This window comes from Lactuca sativa, chromosome 1 (assembly GCF_002870075.4).
Source record: "Lactuca sativa cultivar Salinas chromosome 1, Lsat_Salinas_v11, whole genome shotgun sequence".
Lineage (NCBI taxonomy): Eukaryota > Viridiplantae > Streptophyta > Magnoliopsida > Asterales > Asteraceae > Lactuca > Lactuca sativa.
In genome coordinates this window covers 57141360-57157936 of record NC_056623.2, presented here as the reverse complement: position 1 = coordinate 57157936, position 16577 = coordinate 57141360, and the positions used below count along the sequence as shown (strand labels likewise).

The window sequence follows — 16577 nt, the reverse complement described above, 5'->3', positions numbered from 1 at the left end:
CTCTTGGAAAAAATCAATTTCCAAGTATTTTAGGGTGGAATGCCCTATTTATAGATGATAAAAAAAAACACTAGATAACCCTTACCTGTTTAAAATAATAATATCTCAAATCAGTTACTGATCTGGTTTCCTAATTATCTCCAAGGAACATTCTAGAACCCTAAGGAAGCCTCTAATTTTTGGCTTATCTTGGACTATTCTAGAATCCCTCTCTTGTTCAACTATTAAAAAATTATAGTTTAGGTCTTTGCACTTTCAATTAATCCAAAAATTGATCCTAGTTAATTTTTTATTAATTTTTAATTAAATAATACTTCCTTCGTCCCAAAATTATTGTCCACGGACAAAAAACACACAGATTAAGGAAACATTAATTATCTCTAATTTTATTAAATTAAATGACAATCATACCCTTTTTGCATTTAATTCCATCCTTTTGTTGCATTAAATTGCATAGTAGGTTAACTAACAATTAGGGGTATTTTGGTAAAAGAGATATTTATTTTTACATTTTATTTTGGCTCAAACCAAACAGCAAACATGTACTATTAATTTGGACGGAGGGAGTACTATTTCTAATTAATATATTATTCTCCTAATATATTAACAAATCAGTTATTGTTATTTATTAATCATATAATAAATCAATAAATTAGTCTCTTTTTCTCTCTAAAAGTAGTCATAGTCAATTACAGGTTTAAGGGAATCCTAAAAGCACTTTGTTAATAATTCAAGTATATACCAATTTAGTTATTGGCTTAGCCACCAAATCTAACAGTCTCCCACAAGGATAAGTCTATAACTAGAATTGCTAGTATAACTTCTAAATTATCAACAAATGGTGCTTCCAAAAGCAACTCTAGTCTCTCATCTAATCATACATAAGTCGTAAGATAAGTGATCAAATATTCCTTTGTTCTACAAGATACAGTATGGACATGAGACATGAATCAGAAACAATCCCATTGTCCAAAATTTTGTTTCACGATTTCCAGAATAGTGATGACGTCGTAAGATTTCTAATTGAACACTTTAATTTATTCCTGGCTGGTCCCAACACTATAAGTCAACACCAAATCACCGAGTGGCCCAAAAATTTCGGTTTTTCCCATTAGGGTAAAAGGAAAAAATAAACTTTGAATTATATGCTTCTATCCTTTACTCACCAAATCATACATGACATTATGTTTTATGACATCAACTTACTGATGCATTTTCACAACACCAATGTACAATCGATATTTAAATTATAACTCATATATCTCCATTTTAATAATATAAGATATTATCATCTCAAATGCACTTGTGAAAGAATCCACAAAGTAATTTTCTGAGTGTCGGTTTATCTAATACTCAAATCCCCATTTTCTAAGTACTCATAAATGTTGTAGCAACATAATTGATATGTCTAAACACCTTAGACAATCTACAGTTCAATTCATGACAGTCTTCATTGACTATTTACTTCCTAAAGTAGGAGTAACTGTGGACTTTCAAATGATCAACTTATTCAGGAAGTAAAACATTCAAAACCAAACACAAGAATAAATAATTGACAAAGGCAGTAAAAAACATATAAATAATCTATGTTATTCAATCACCAAAAATCAATTATATTTATTTTTTTTATAAGTTTCAAACTAATCATCTAACTACTAAAACTAACAACATCTCTCAAACCAAGGCTCCTAGCATGTTGACTATGTTTAACCCTACTCAAAGCCTTTGTGAGGAGATATGCAGGATTGTCTTCTGTAAACACTCTCTTTACTATGAGATGACCTTCTTCAACTCTATGTCTGATATAATGGTACTTTCTGTCGATATGTCTTGATTTACCATGACCTCCTGGTTCTTTAGTCAAAGCAACTACTCCTTCATTATCGTAGAAAAGTTCCATTGGCTCCTGAATGGTCGGAACGACTCTGAGATCACTGATGAAGTTTTTCATCAAAGCTGCTTCCTTTTATGCTTCACTCATTGCTTTGTACTCTGATTCACAAGTAGAATCAATCACCGTGTCCTGCTTGGAACTTTTCCATCTAACTGCTCCTCCATTTTAATAGAAACACCTAGACGGATTGAGAACAAATATTGTCTCTATATGTTTGAAAGTTGGTATCACTATACTTACTTACTCTCAACATATCACTACCACCAAGTACTAAAATTAGATCTTTTTGTACACAAACACTTAAAGAATGTTTTTCACTACTGTACAATGAGCTCTGCAAGGATTTCCTTGAAAGTGACTGACAATGCTCAAAGAAAATGACACATCAGGGCAAGTACATGTCATAACATACATGATCGATCCTACAGACGAAGCATATGGAGCTCGACAAATCTCCGCTATCTCTTCATCTATACTAGGACTTTGAGTCCTACTCAACTTGGCATTATTCTGAATAGGTAGCTCTCCTCTCTTGGAATTCTCCATAAAAAAACATTTTAGTACCTCATCCAAGTATGTACATTGACTAAGACCAATTAGTCTTTTTTTCTATCCCTTAAGTTTCTTATCCCAAGAATATAGGCCGCCTCTCCGAGATCAATCATATCAATACACTTTCAAAGCCAATACTTTACTTTTTGCAAAGTTGGAATATCGTTTCCTATAAGGAGCGTCTTATCAACATACAATATTAAAAAGGTTACTATACTCACACTAGCCTTGACATACACATAGGACTCATCCACGCTCCTAGTGAAACCAAATTCTTTGACTTTCTCATGGAAGCAAAGATTTTGGCTGTGAGATGCTTGTTTCAATCCATAAATGTATTTCTTAAGGTTACACACTATATTAGCAAAATTTGCATCTAAAACACCCTCTGACTAACTCATGTAAACATCTTAAGCCAACTTGCTATTAAGAAAAGCAGTTTTTAAATCCATCTGCCATATTTAAGAGTGATGAAAGGTAGCTACGATGAGCATCATTCTAATAGAATTTATCTTGCCACTAGTGAGAAGCTCTCGTAATAGTCAATCCATGGGGTTTAAGTAATTCCCTTCGCAACTAGTCGTGCCTTCAAAATGTGTGTACCTTTCCATCCATGTCGGTCTTCTTCTTGAAGATCCATTTGCAACCGAATGTCTTTCGACTAGGTGCTTGGTCACCCAAATTTCAAACATGATTATCATACATGGAGTTGATCTTACTATCCTCATTCCACTTGGCATCTTCAGGGTCTGACATCGTTTCCTTGTAGTTAGCTGGCTCATCCAAATATACCACTGTACCATCACTGATAAATGTGTCACCATCAGACGTTATATGGAAACCATAAAACATTTGTGGCATGCTAACTCTAATAGATCGATGAATAGGTAACAAATTGTCAATCAATTCAACAGGAATCTCATCCTCTGGTTGAGTGATAGTATCTTTTATGGTTCCTTCATTGGTTGACTCTTGAATCTCATCAAGGTCAATGATACTTCCACTGTCCTCTTTGCATATAAGCACTCTCTCACGAAAGACCCCCATTCATGCTATAAAGACCATGTTCTTACTAGGTTTGTATAAAAATATCCAAATTACTTATGTGGGTAACCAATGAAAATACATCTCTTACTTTTAGGTTCTAACTTGTCATGTGTCTCTCGTCTAACGAAAGCTTCACAAACCCTGATATATGCTAACGAGGGAACTTTCCCCCTCTACATCTAGTGGGATGTATTCGCAACCTTCTTGGTAGAGACAAGATTGAGGATATGGGCAGTTGTCTCTAAGGAATACCCCCAAAAAGAAACGGGAAGAGAAGCTTGACTCATCATGGAACGAACCATGTCCAATAATTCCACATTCCTTGAGATAGTCGTGGAACTAGATACTAAGATACTCTCGACCTCTGTCAGATAGGATCATATTTGTCTTCCTACCTAATTGATTCACGACTTTATGTTTAAACACTTTGAACTTTTCAAAGCTTTCTGATTTATGCTAAAGTAAATAGTTATAACCATATATGCTATAATAATTTGTAAATGTCATGTAAAATCCATTATCATCCTTTGTGATGGATGTGAAGGGTCCACATACATCTGTGTGTATGAGATCCAACAAACCTTCACTTATTTCACAAGAACTAATGAAACGTGATTTTTTTATCTTCCCCAAAATACAAGATTCACATCCATCATCTGGCCTTAAGTCAAATGATGCCAACACTCCATCCTTTTATACTTGGAAGATGTGTTTCTTTTTAATGTGCCCAATACGACAATTTCACAAGCATGTATTGTATAAACCGTTAGGCGAATCAATATGGAAAACACTATTACCTAAGATGTCAACACATATCACAATTTTATACACACCATCACAAGATTCAAACATAAAAATTCCATTTCTATAAACCAAAATTGATCCATTTATATTATTAAACGAATATCTAAAACCTTCTCAAAATAGTTCATGAAACAAAATAAATTTTTGCATCATTTCTGACAAACAAAAACACTTAACTAAATCTAATATAACATCACTACTAAGCATAAGACTATAAGTTCCAATCTTGGTAACTAGAGAATATTGACTATTGCCCGTGATTAGATTCATCCTTCCATCCTCCACCTCTTCACTTTCTCTTTGTCCCTGCAAATTAGAACAAATGTGAAAACCACATCATGTATCAAGAACCCAAGAACGAGTAGGTTGTGACATATTACTTTGAATATTGTAAATACCTACAGACGATTGCTTAACTTTGTGATGTATTCATAATTAACAACTTATTTAATGCATATTTCTAATACTTTAGCTACAATTATGCTTAATATGGAACCGACTATACTTAATACGTTTAAATTATGTTTTGTAGCAGCGAAGACTTGCTCGGGACAAAAAGAAGCATACGAGGAGCTGGAAGCAGGAAACATGAGCTAAAAGAAAAGAAGAAAATATGAAGTCTGAAGACCACGTCGTGGTGCTCTAACCGAGATGCGGTGATTGGATTATTCGCGACCCATATGCTCACTTGGCAAACATGGGATTTAAACTAGAAGACCATGTCGTGTTGGTAGTCAACTGCGATGTAGTGGCCAGATTTCCAAAATTATAAAATCTTGGGCATTAGGTCGAAATTAGAGGCATGTATTTGGTTTTCAGAGGTTAATTGTGACTAATAATGTTTAGAAACCAAGAAGAAAGTCAAAATTTAAGTGGAGTTCAAGGATTAAAGAAGATTAAGAAGATATTCATCATTGATCTAGTTGGTTTGTTTGTTAAACTTATGTCTAGCTTATTTTACTTGGATCTAATGTGTTTTATCTACTACTATGAGAGGCTAAACACCTTTTACTTCTTTTTGGTGAAGATGAGCTTGATACTTATGTGTTGATTTCAATTATTGGACGATTATTGTTGATTTCACTTGTGTTTGACATATATAATTCCCAACATGTTTTGGTTCTAGTTATATTGCTTATAAATTAGATTTTATGTGTTAATTGAACATATTAACTGAATGAATCTATATCTTAACTGTTTATGATCATCAAATAAATAGAGCTAGGATTAATCACATCTTAGTTTAAGTAATTAAATCTAGTACTTTAACTGTGTTAGAGAGTATAATTAGTATTAATTTGTGTTTAGTTGCTTGAGTTGATCTTAGGAGAGTAGCTCATATCATTCATAGTCTAATTGTGCTATTATCAATTTGGTGTTTAACTTGTGCATGATCCTTTCTTTGTCCTTCATAAATTGATAGGCCTAAATATTTGATCATAATAGCTACATAATTGGTAATCAATGTAATCTATCCTTAAGAAATGAACCATACAAGAGAGTGAAATAAGATTTAGGAAAAAGTATTCTTTTAACTCTTGAAGTTACTTTGTTTTCGTTGCTTACTTGTTTGCTAGGTGATATTAAGTAATTGTGATCTTGAAAAATCAGTAAAACCCCCTAATTCATAGTTAATTTTATAGTTTAACCAGAACTAGTCAAATTACTTAATTGAATTTGCTTCCCTGTGATAGACACCCAACTTACCTGAGCTATACTATAATATGACTAGGTACATTTCTTATAGGTGCATAGTTAGTTAGAGTTTGTTAGGTTATAAACTTAAAAATAAATAGATACTTTGGTGCACATCAAAGAGTTTGGCGTCGTTGTCGGGGAACGACTTATTTGGTTATTAGTTAATTGCTTTTAGATATTCGATCCTTTTTGTGAGGTAAACCTCTCATTGAACATGTTCATAACACGTCCTCGGAATACCCTTGCAACACTCACAGTATGATCATCCGTAATCTCCATCCCCAAAGGGGAGTCCAAAGTCCTTGGAGTGTCTCGGAACTTCTTGTTGAGCGCAAGAGATACAAAGGATCGGGTAGCCCCCAAATCAAATAAAACATGATCCGACAACCCATTAACCAAAAAGGTTCCTATACAAGATCATAATAAACATAAGCATAACAATAAAACTATAAAAGATAGAGATAAGTCACATACCATTAACTACATCTGATGTTGCTCAGGCCTCATCGACGGTCAACTGAAACGCTCTGCACTTTACCGCAGGAGTCTCCGCCTTGCCCTGGTGGCCATCAGTATTCCTCAAGGTGGTTGGCGCAGGTGCCACCACCGCTCCACCAACAACCTTGGACAGTCGGCCTTTTTTATGGTCGGTGTGGTTGTAGTGAAAGTAAATCAAGGCCTTCATGGGGCAATCCCTACTCATGTGGCCCGACTGACCACAACTGTAACATATTGAGCCTACTACCCGAAAGGCCCTGCTGTGCGGCTTGTCGCACTTGGCACAACGGCCCCAGCCCTGCTGGCCTCTGCTAGAAGTATCAAAGGTCTTGGGATTCTTGGTCTGACCCACCGCTATCTGTGCATGCTCCGACTTCCACTTTGTCTAGATCTCCAACTCAATTTCCTACTCATGGGCCTTCTCAATCATATCATTTAGGGTCTTGCACCCTAAAAAACTCATAAACTCCCTAATATCATCCCTCAGCATATCATGATATCTCGTCTTCTTCATCCCCTCAGCCGCATCGTACTGCGAAACTAGCAATGCCCTATCTCTTAATTTCGCAGTGATCTCCGCCATAGCTGGTGAAGGTCCTGGAACTCTCTCACCAGCTGTTGCACCTCAATGACCGGTGCAAAACTCCCGATCAAGCCTCTACACAAAATCCTCCCATGTCATCATGTCACACCCGCCGTCCCCACCTCACGGGTAACCTCCTCCCACCAGTCCGCGCTCGATCCCTCATCATGTAAAATGTGAATCCCACCCTGGCCGGCTTAGGGAAAATTCTCATGCGCTCTGCATTCTCTATGTCAGCAATCCAATGACGTCTAGCGATGCGGTCCTTATCCCCAAATAACTTAGGCACCCCGTACGCCTAGAACTCTTGGAACGAGGGAGTTTGAGTCCCAATCTGACCTGAGACAATCTCATCTCAAAATGGCCTGCGCCGGTCCTCCATGATCTCTACAATCCCCTCCTTGACGGTACTGAAAATCATCGCGGTAGCATCAAGGATGCCACGAGTAACCTCGTTTGTGATGAGCTGGCTCAGCTTCTCATTAATTAGTTTGGCACCAGAACCTGAACCCGAACTAGAACCTGATCCAGAACCTGAACCTCCTCAAGTAGCCATCACCATCCTCAACTGAAAATACAACATAGAAACAATCGTTAAAGAAGTTCAAAGGGACTCCTCATCACCCGGACTCCTTAGAGTTTCTGTTCTTATCTCGGGTACAGGTCATATGCTTTCACTAGTACGAGCCTAATACTACCTTCCACACCCACTTGTACCTTCCTCAAGGTCATACCTGATGCTACCTTCCACACCCACTTGTACCTTCCTCAAGACCCTGTTGTGCGGATTGTCGCACTCTGCACAACGGCCCCAGCCCTGCTGACCTCTGCTAGAAGTATCAGAGGTCTTGGGATTCTTGGTCTGACCCACCGCTGTCTGTGCATGCTCCGACTTCCACTTTGTTTGGAGCTCCAACTCAATTTCCTACTCACGGGCCTTCTTAATCATATCATTCAGGGTCTTGCACCCTAAAAAACTCATGAACTCCCTAATATCATCCCTCACCATATCATGATATCTCGTCTTCTTCATCTCCTCAGCCGCATCGTACTGCGAAACTAGCAATGCCCTATCTCTTAATTTGGTGGTGATCTCCGCCACAACTGTTGATGGTCCTGGAACTCTCTCACCAGCTGTTGCACCTTAATGGCTGGTGCAAAACTCCTGATCAAACCTCTACACAAAATCCTCCCATGTCATCATGTCACACCCGTCGTCCCACTCCTCACGGGTAACCTCCTCCCACCAGTCTGCGCTCGGTCCCTCATCATGTAGAATGTGAATCCCACCCTGGTCGGCTCAGGGAAAATTCTCATGCGCTCTGCATTCTCTATGTCAGCAATCCAATGACGTCTAGCGATGCGGTCCTTAGCCCCAAATAACTTAGGCACCCCGTACGCCTAGAACTCCTGGAACGAGGGAGTTTGAGTCCGAATCTGACCTGCGACAATCTCATCTTTAAATGGTTTGCGCCGCTCCTCCATGATCTCTATAATCCCCTCCTTGACAGTACTGAAAATCATCGTGGTAGCATCAAGGATGCCACGAGTAACCTCGTTTGTGATGAGCTCGCTCATCTTCTCATTAATCAGTTCGGCACCAGAACCTGAACCCGAACTAGAACCTGATCCCGAACCTGAACCTCCTCAAGTAGCCATCACCATCCTCAACTAAAAATACAACATAGAAACAATCGTTAAAGAAGTTCAAAGGGACTCCTCATCACCCGGACTCCTTAGAGTTTCCAGGTCTACTCTTGTCTCGGTTACAGGTCATATGCTTTCACTAGTACGAGCCCAATACTACCTTCCACACCCAATTGTACCTTCCTCAAGGTCATACCTGATACCTCTAATTCACCCAACTATACCCAGAACATAACTCATACAACACATCACACACATATCCTAGACTCTTCTAGGATTTCTCAATCCTCACATAACCAAAAACCTCGATCAACACCACAGGTTGCCTTATGCATGCATGTTATACATAAATAGAATCACATAGACTATCAAATAAAGTTTCTACCCTAAGTCCACAACCAAACAAGGAACAAGAAATGAGGCAGAATCCATCATTCTAGGGCTATGCAGTTCTGAGCATATATAACTTGGAAAGCATATACTTAGCAAATAATAGAGTCAATATTGATTCCAAGAAATATATGGCATCGAATTTTCCTAGGCTATAAGGTATCACACAAATCAGACAGTTTTATCACATAATCCCTGAAGGTATCCTTAGCCCTACTCTAGCATGCACTTCACATATCAACATACTAGTTGCAATTCATAAGCATGGTTAATTTTTGTGAAACACTTACTTGAGCTCGACCGATCGCACGCATTGCACTCCCCCTTTTACTTAAGAAAACCTTTTTATAAAAATTCAATTCCTTTTCTTTTGAAAAAATTATCATTTCCTCGTTTTGAGTTCTGAAATACCTGAGGGTGTGCCCAAATCCTTCAAACCAAGGCTCTGATACCAAATTGTAACAACCCAAAAACTGAATAAAATTTTTCATTTTCAAATAGGAGATTACAGTCATAAATTGTTTCCAAAATCCATTACAGAATAAACATATTTAATTATCAAAGTAACAATATTAGTAAGTGCGGAAAACAGTAGGGAGCGAATGTTGCGCCATCAAGTTGGGCCATTCTCTTTTGTACCAGATGTACCTGAAACCACAATACAAATTGTAAGCAAAAGCTTAGTGAGTTTCCCAAATACCACATAACATACATTGCAAAATACCACACAACATATATATTATTGTCATGGGCTACCCCTATGGTCTTTTCCCTAGAATACCTTGGGCTACCCCCAGGGTCTGACATCAAAGTGCCATAGGCTACCCCTATGGTCTTTTATAGAAGTGCCAAGGACTACCCCCAAGGTCATTTACTCAAACAAACACATAGACAACTATCATTTTGCATGTCAAGTAATGGGTCAACATTGGTGCCTTCGATCCATTGATATAGTGAGAAGACTCACCTTGGTCTGCTGGTAAATACTAACTGCTAGGCTACCGATCTGATAATCTCACACTGAATATACACAAATTACCCTAATTAGAATTAGGTCACATACTCAAGACATGGGCCAAATAACCCTATGTATGCCCAACGTACTGAACACCTATCTTGCAAAATAAACAATGATCCAAGGGTAGGACAAAAACAAAGCTCCTAATCCTTGTTTATCTCTCAATTGACACCTTTGGAAATGTAATTATCCAAGGGTAGGACAAGAAACTAAATGAACATCAGGCCCCCGACTTGGATCAATGAATATGCAAGATTGAAACTTCAATTCAGTAAATAGATATGAAGATGAATATACTTGTCTAAATGGTGATATTCGTGGACTCACACCACCTTCACGCTCCGTGTATGCTATAGTGTAGGAAATTCTCAACTCTCTACATAAAAAAAATCTCATCAGAAGCAGAAAAAAACTATCATTTTGCAAGAAAAATATTATATAAAACTAACTTTAGTGTTTCTACTCGAAAAGACAGTTGTTAAAAATATGTGATTCAATTTCAATGCCATCCTACTCTCTCTCTCTCTCTCTCTCTTTCTATCTCTCTCTCTCTCTCTCTCTCTCTCTCTCTCTCTATATATATATATATATATATATATATATATATATATATATATATATATATATATATATATATATATATATATATATATATATATATATATATATATATATATATATATATATATATATATAGGAAGTAAGTAATAGTACATTAGTTCCACTTGGCTGCTATTAAGAAGTTCATAATCGTCTATTTACAGACGAGAGATGAGAGCAATTTCCCGTAGTAAGAGGAAAGCACTAACTAGTATCATTGCACCAAGAGGATCGTTTGTCAAATGGAGTCCCAAGCAACTTATTACTAAACAACAGAACTTTAACACCATAAATAACAATCGAAGTAAGTAAAAGTTGTAAGTTTATCAAGTTGATAATAGTAATGTACTTTATCTTTTACAACATTGACCAATAGCTTTGATCCCATCATAACTCCTTTCACAACCAACAAGTTTAAGTTTCAATAATCTTTGACATACTCGAGCTAAAATGGTTAACCCAATATTTGAAATCATTGAATCATATAATCCATCAACAGAACCTATAAGTTTCAGGATCTGTAATTTTCTAAAAGCTACAAGCCCTTTTAAATCCATGTTTGTAATGGAACATACCTCTAGTTCCTGTAAAACTAAGCATTCATTTACTATAGATGCTAACCCTTCTTTGGTTGCACCAAGTAAGACAAGCCTTCGTAAATTAGGACAGCCTTGAACAAGAATCTGAACACCTCTATCGATCAAATTAGGACTAAAAAAACAAGGTTTCCAAAAAAACTCGTAATCTGATATGAAGGTTTTAACATGAATAGAGACAAACTTATTACTGAAACAAATACCCAGATTACAAGGAGATACTATGCAAGCTTGAACGATATCAACATCAAGAAGATTGGAAAAAACGATGGACGAGTCTACAGAAATCAAGAAAATCTCAATCTAATAATCTCAAGGATTTCACTAAACCACCGTTAATCGTCAACCACCATTTACAAACTAAACAACTTGAAATTTGTTGTGATTTTGTGAGATTGGAGAGGATGCTAATCAGTATTTGGTCGGAAAGCAAAAGAATCATGAAAACTCTCCAATTTCTCTTCTACAATGTCTGGCAACGATTTTCGTTTCACGCATTTCGCAACTTGAAAATGGTGTCGATCGTTTGTTTGCTTCTCCAAAAGGAGTTCACTATTGATAATATATATATATATATATATATATATATATATATATATATATATATATATATATATATATATATATATATATATATATATATATATATATATATATATATTCTCCCTACGTTCATGGGTATTGGAGATCATTATTCTATGTATACACATTACTAGAAATATAAGGGAGTACAACACCAATGAAGGCACTAAAATGGTAGACCAAAACTAGCTAAAGGAACCTCAAAGCTTGCCTTCTCATAACAAACAAGTATAGATAATTATCCTAATATACACAAAATACTTCCTACTATTGCTCAAATTGAAAGTCATATATTAAAATGCTATTTAGAATTAACTAATATATATACACAAAATACTTCCTACTATTAAGAATTAACTAGTAGCATTTTAATATATAGCTTGTAGTTGGATCAATATATAGTTGAAAGTACTTAGTTATTAAGTAGCCTTCAAAACCGTCCTACACGATATGCACGAATATATACATAACACACTGGTATATTCATCTGCCGAAAGGATAATTCAAGTACAACAATTTCACATTAGCTTCTAATTTATTATTTAATTTTTTCGAACTGCGAAGCATTTTATTGCATTATAACGAAATACTAGCAAGATGCTAGTGTTAGAGCCTTGGTTACGTACGTCATTTAGCTAATTATGCTAACTACTTACTTATATAGGTTAACAATTTAGCGAAACATAAATAAACAAAAAAACCAAGGACTACGATACAAATTTTGTGTTTTCCAATTAAGGTTTTCTCTTATTCATCGAAGCAATCTTGTCATTATTAAATTATATTTTTATCTTTAATACTTGTATATAAGCAATATTAATTGTTGAGTCTTGTCTACTAGTTAAAAAGAATTGTTCATTCAAGATACCAATATGAGCTTCCACACTAAGTGTGCATGTATACAAACTCCTATATATACCCTTCATACCACACTATGTTTACCCACATATTTTATATCGTTCCTACTTATAGCACACCTCTTTCTTTCCTATGACTTCCTCCTTTCCATTTTCACCCACCAGAAACTATGGTCTGCCGTCATGCATGGTTTCCAACCATGCTAGTGATGGTTGTTCCTTTGGGCAACCTAGTTTCCCTAAGAATAAGAAGAGTAGGGAGTTAAATATTGTGAGTGTAGCAACTGATCTGCCTATGGTTGTTCAATCACCGTTGTGGAAGGAGGTGGCGCAAGAGCAGAAGTTGGCGGCATGGACTAGCATCCGGCAAGAACGGTGGGAAGGAGAACTTTGTGTCAATGGAGAGATACCACAATGGCTGGTATGTGTTGTGTTTGTTTCAAGATGTGTCAAATTTTTAATAATGATTCATTGATTGATTGTGTGCAATTTGTTAGTGCAAATCTTTGCATAGCAATTGTAGTGCACCACTTCGACACCCATGATACTCTTTGAGTAATATTATAATCTCGTACCCGATCCTTTTAAAGGAAAACACAATTATGAATACCATATAATTATGTCTCTTGTCATTTAAAAATTGATAAAAAATATATATAAAAAAAATCAATTGAGCTTGTCAAGTCTGTAACGAGAAAATTTGCAATTTATGTGTTGTAACCTGTACGTATGTGTATTTTATTATAATCATTTGAAGTTTTAACAATTTGTTTGATTCATTAATAAGGTTATCATATTTTATATCAAATACAAGTTATATCATTTAATGTTCTATTCTCTTACGTACACTAATGTTGGACAAAAGATTTACAAGAAGATTCCTTTTCTATGTGCTTACATTTTTTTATTCTACGTAATTGTTGCCACTTGCCACCAATTGTTAATTTGTCTTTCTTTTTGTCTGCTACAACCAAACTTTTTTCCTATCTGAATTCCATTAAAATTTAATACTTATATTCTTGGGTGGTAAACCATGCAGAATGGGACCTATTTAAGGAACGGACCAGGGTTATGGCACATCGGAGACTACAACTTCCGCCACCTCTTCGACGGTTACGCCACCCTCGTCGGCCTCCACTTTCAGAACGGCCACCTCATGATGGGTCACCGGCAAATTGAATCCGATGCATATAAAGCCGCAAGAAAAAGCAACAAGCTTTGTTACCGTGAATTTTCTGAAGTCCCGAAACATGACAACTTCCTAGCATATATCGGAGATTTAGCCAATCTATTTTCCGGAGCATCGCTAACTGATAATGCCAATACTGGTGTTGTTCAGTTAGGAGATGGCCGAGTGGTTTGTCTCACTGAAACAATTAAAGGGTCCATTGTGATCGACCCCAGTAACTTAGACACGTTAGGGAAGTTTGAGTACAGTGACTCGTTGGGTGGGTTAGTCCACTCTGCACATCCTATCGTGACTCAGTCGGAGTTTTTGACCTTGTTGCCGGATCTATTGAACCCTGGTTATTTGGTGGCAAGGATGGAGCCAGGAACAAATGAAAGGAAGGTGATTGGTCGGGTTGATTGTCGTGGTGGCCCATCTCCGGGATGGGTCCATTCTTTTCCGGTGACTGAACATTATGTGATAGTGCCGGAGATGCCATTGAGGTATTGTGCACAGAACTTGTTAAGAGCCGAACCCACACCATTGTACAAGTTTGAGTGGCACCCTGAATCCAAAGCGTTTATGCACGTTATGTGTAAAGCTAGTGGCAAATTGGTAAGATCGAATTCCTGTATATATATTAAGAAAACGAAACATTTTGCATGGTGTAGCAATAATTTTCTAAAAGACCATGTTGTAATTTTTGAAGGTGGCAAGTGTTGAAGTTCCTTTATTTGTGACATTTCACTTCATCAACGCTTATGAAGAGACAGATGAAGATGGAAGAGTAATTGGAGTTATAGCCGATTGTTGTGAACATAATGCGGATACTACTATTCTTGACAACCTCCGGCTTCAAAACCTTCGATCATGGTCTGGCGAGGATGTTCTACCCGATGCTAGGTACATACATATAATTACATATAGGCTTATGCACATGACATTAGTTAGTCATTTACGATATATATATATATATATATATATATATATATATATATATATATATATATATATATATATATATATATATATAAACATCTTTTTTTTTGCTTTTATTGAAGTGCGTGATTGAATTACATATATGCGTGTATAACTGCAGGGTTGGACGTTTTAAAATACCATTTGATGGGAGCTCGAATGGTGAATTAGTAGAAGCTCTAAACCCTGATGAACATGGAAGGGGGATGGATATGTGCAGCATCAATCCGGATTATTTAGGCAAGAAATACAGATATGCGTATGCTTGTGGTGCTCAACGGCCTTGTAATTTCCCCAATACCCTCACAAAGGTACAGTTTTTTATTAAATTTTGTTTGTTTATACGTTGTTAAAACTTATGTGAAAGAATTCAATAAATTGGTAACATTTTTTTTTTTGCATTTTTTTACAGATAGACTTAGAAAAGAAAAAAGCAAAGAACTGGTACGATGAAGGCGCAGTGCCCTCTGAACCTTTTTTCGTTCCAAGACCTGGTGCAACAAAAGAAGATGATGGTAAGTCACTGAGTTTAATTATATAAGTAGTTTACATTAACATCAAACCATTATGAAGATCTTTAAACTGATTCTTTTTATGCTCTTAATAAATACTAATGATCATGTGAGCAGGGGTCGTGATTTCGATGATAAGTGATAAAAATGGTGAAGGGTACGCATTAATATTAGACGCATCAACATTTGAAGAAATCGCAAGAGCAAAGTTCCCTTATGGGCTCCCATATGGACTTCATGGATGTTGGGTTCCCAAGTGTTAAGAAGGAATACCGGAAAAAAAAATGCGTATCAGTAAGAACGGCATTTTTTTTACATCTTATTCGCCTATTTTGTACGTAGGCATGCATACCTTGTTCAAAAGTATAATTATATGCCATAGTTAGTGTACATAATGATCATATATGTTATATAGGAAATTTGTAACATGTTTGTGTTTGTGTAGATTAGTTTCTTGTATTATAAATTTTGTCCATAAAATTATGTATCTCGCTGTGAATTTGATAACAATTAGCCAACTATAAATTTATAGCTTTATACGGACTTTAACTCACATATTAAGAGGTTGTTTGGAATTGTTTATTTAAAATAATTTTTATCCTTAGTGAAAGTGGTTATTAATTCGGTGTGAAAATTGATTTTAAAAAACAAGTGTTTGAATTAATTTATTACACAATAAATTGGTACTTTATTTTTTTGTTTGACAAAATGTTTTTATTATATGTAATAAAAAATAATTGACTGAAAACTCTTTAAATAATTCAATAGGTATTAACGATACTTATAAAATCTTACTATATAAAAACTACTAATTACTATTTATTACCGGTGACAAACCGTAATAATACAATAAGCATTTCAAATAAGTAAGCACAAATATCTGTTTAAATCAGCAGTTTGTTTATTAGTGTGTGCGCACATATACAAAAACATTTATCATAAATTATGCCAAAAGTATAATCATCTACCCTCTCTCCACAAAGATTTTTGGAAATGGAAAGAATTGATAGATTCCAACGTATAAAGAATCATAATGAATCGTGTATGGTTGATATGGAATATTGATAGGGATATGTGGGTTTGTTGGGTGTAGTGGATGATTAACAGTTATTATCACCATGAGAACCACCAAGGTCACAACCATGACATCCAT

General features: G+C 35.9%; 1 protein-coding gene and 1 pseudogene across 1 annotated transcript; one reads left to right on the top strand and one right to left on the bottom strand.

Moving 5' to 3' along the window:
- Window positions 1-10224: 10224 nt before the first annotated feature.
- On the bottom strand, window positions 10225-11769 carry LOC111891311 (F-box protein At5g51370-like; annotated as a pseudogene).
- Window positions 11770-12848: 1079 nt separating this feature from the next.
- Window positions 12849-15977, top strand: LOC111891276 (carotenoid cleavage dioxygenase 8 homolog B, chloroplastic). Its single transcript, XM_023887338.3, has 6 exons — window positions 12849-13187; window positions 13806-14549; window positions 14644-14837; window positions 15034-15223; window positions 15325-15427; window positions 15542-15977. Exons 1-6 carry the CDS (start codon window positions 12900-12902, stop codon window positions 15685-15687), a joined length of 1665 nt encoding a protein of 554 aa, XP_023743106.1. The 5' UTR covers window positions 12849-12899; the 3' UTR covers window positions 15688-15977.
- Window positions 15978-16577: the final 600 nt, after the last annotated feature.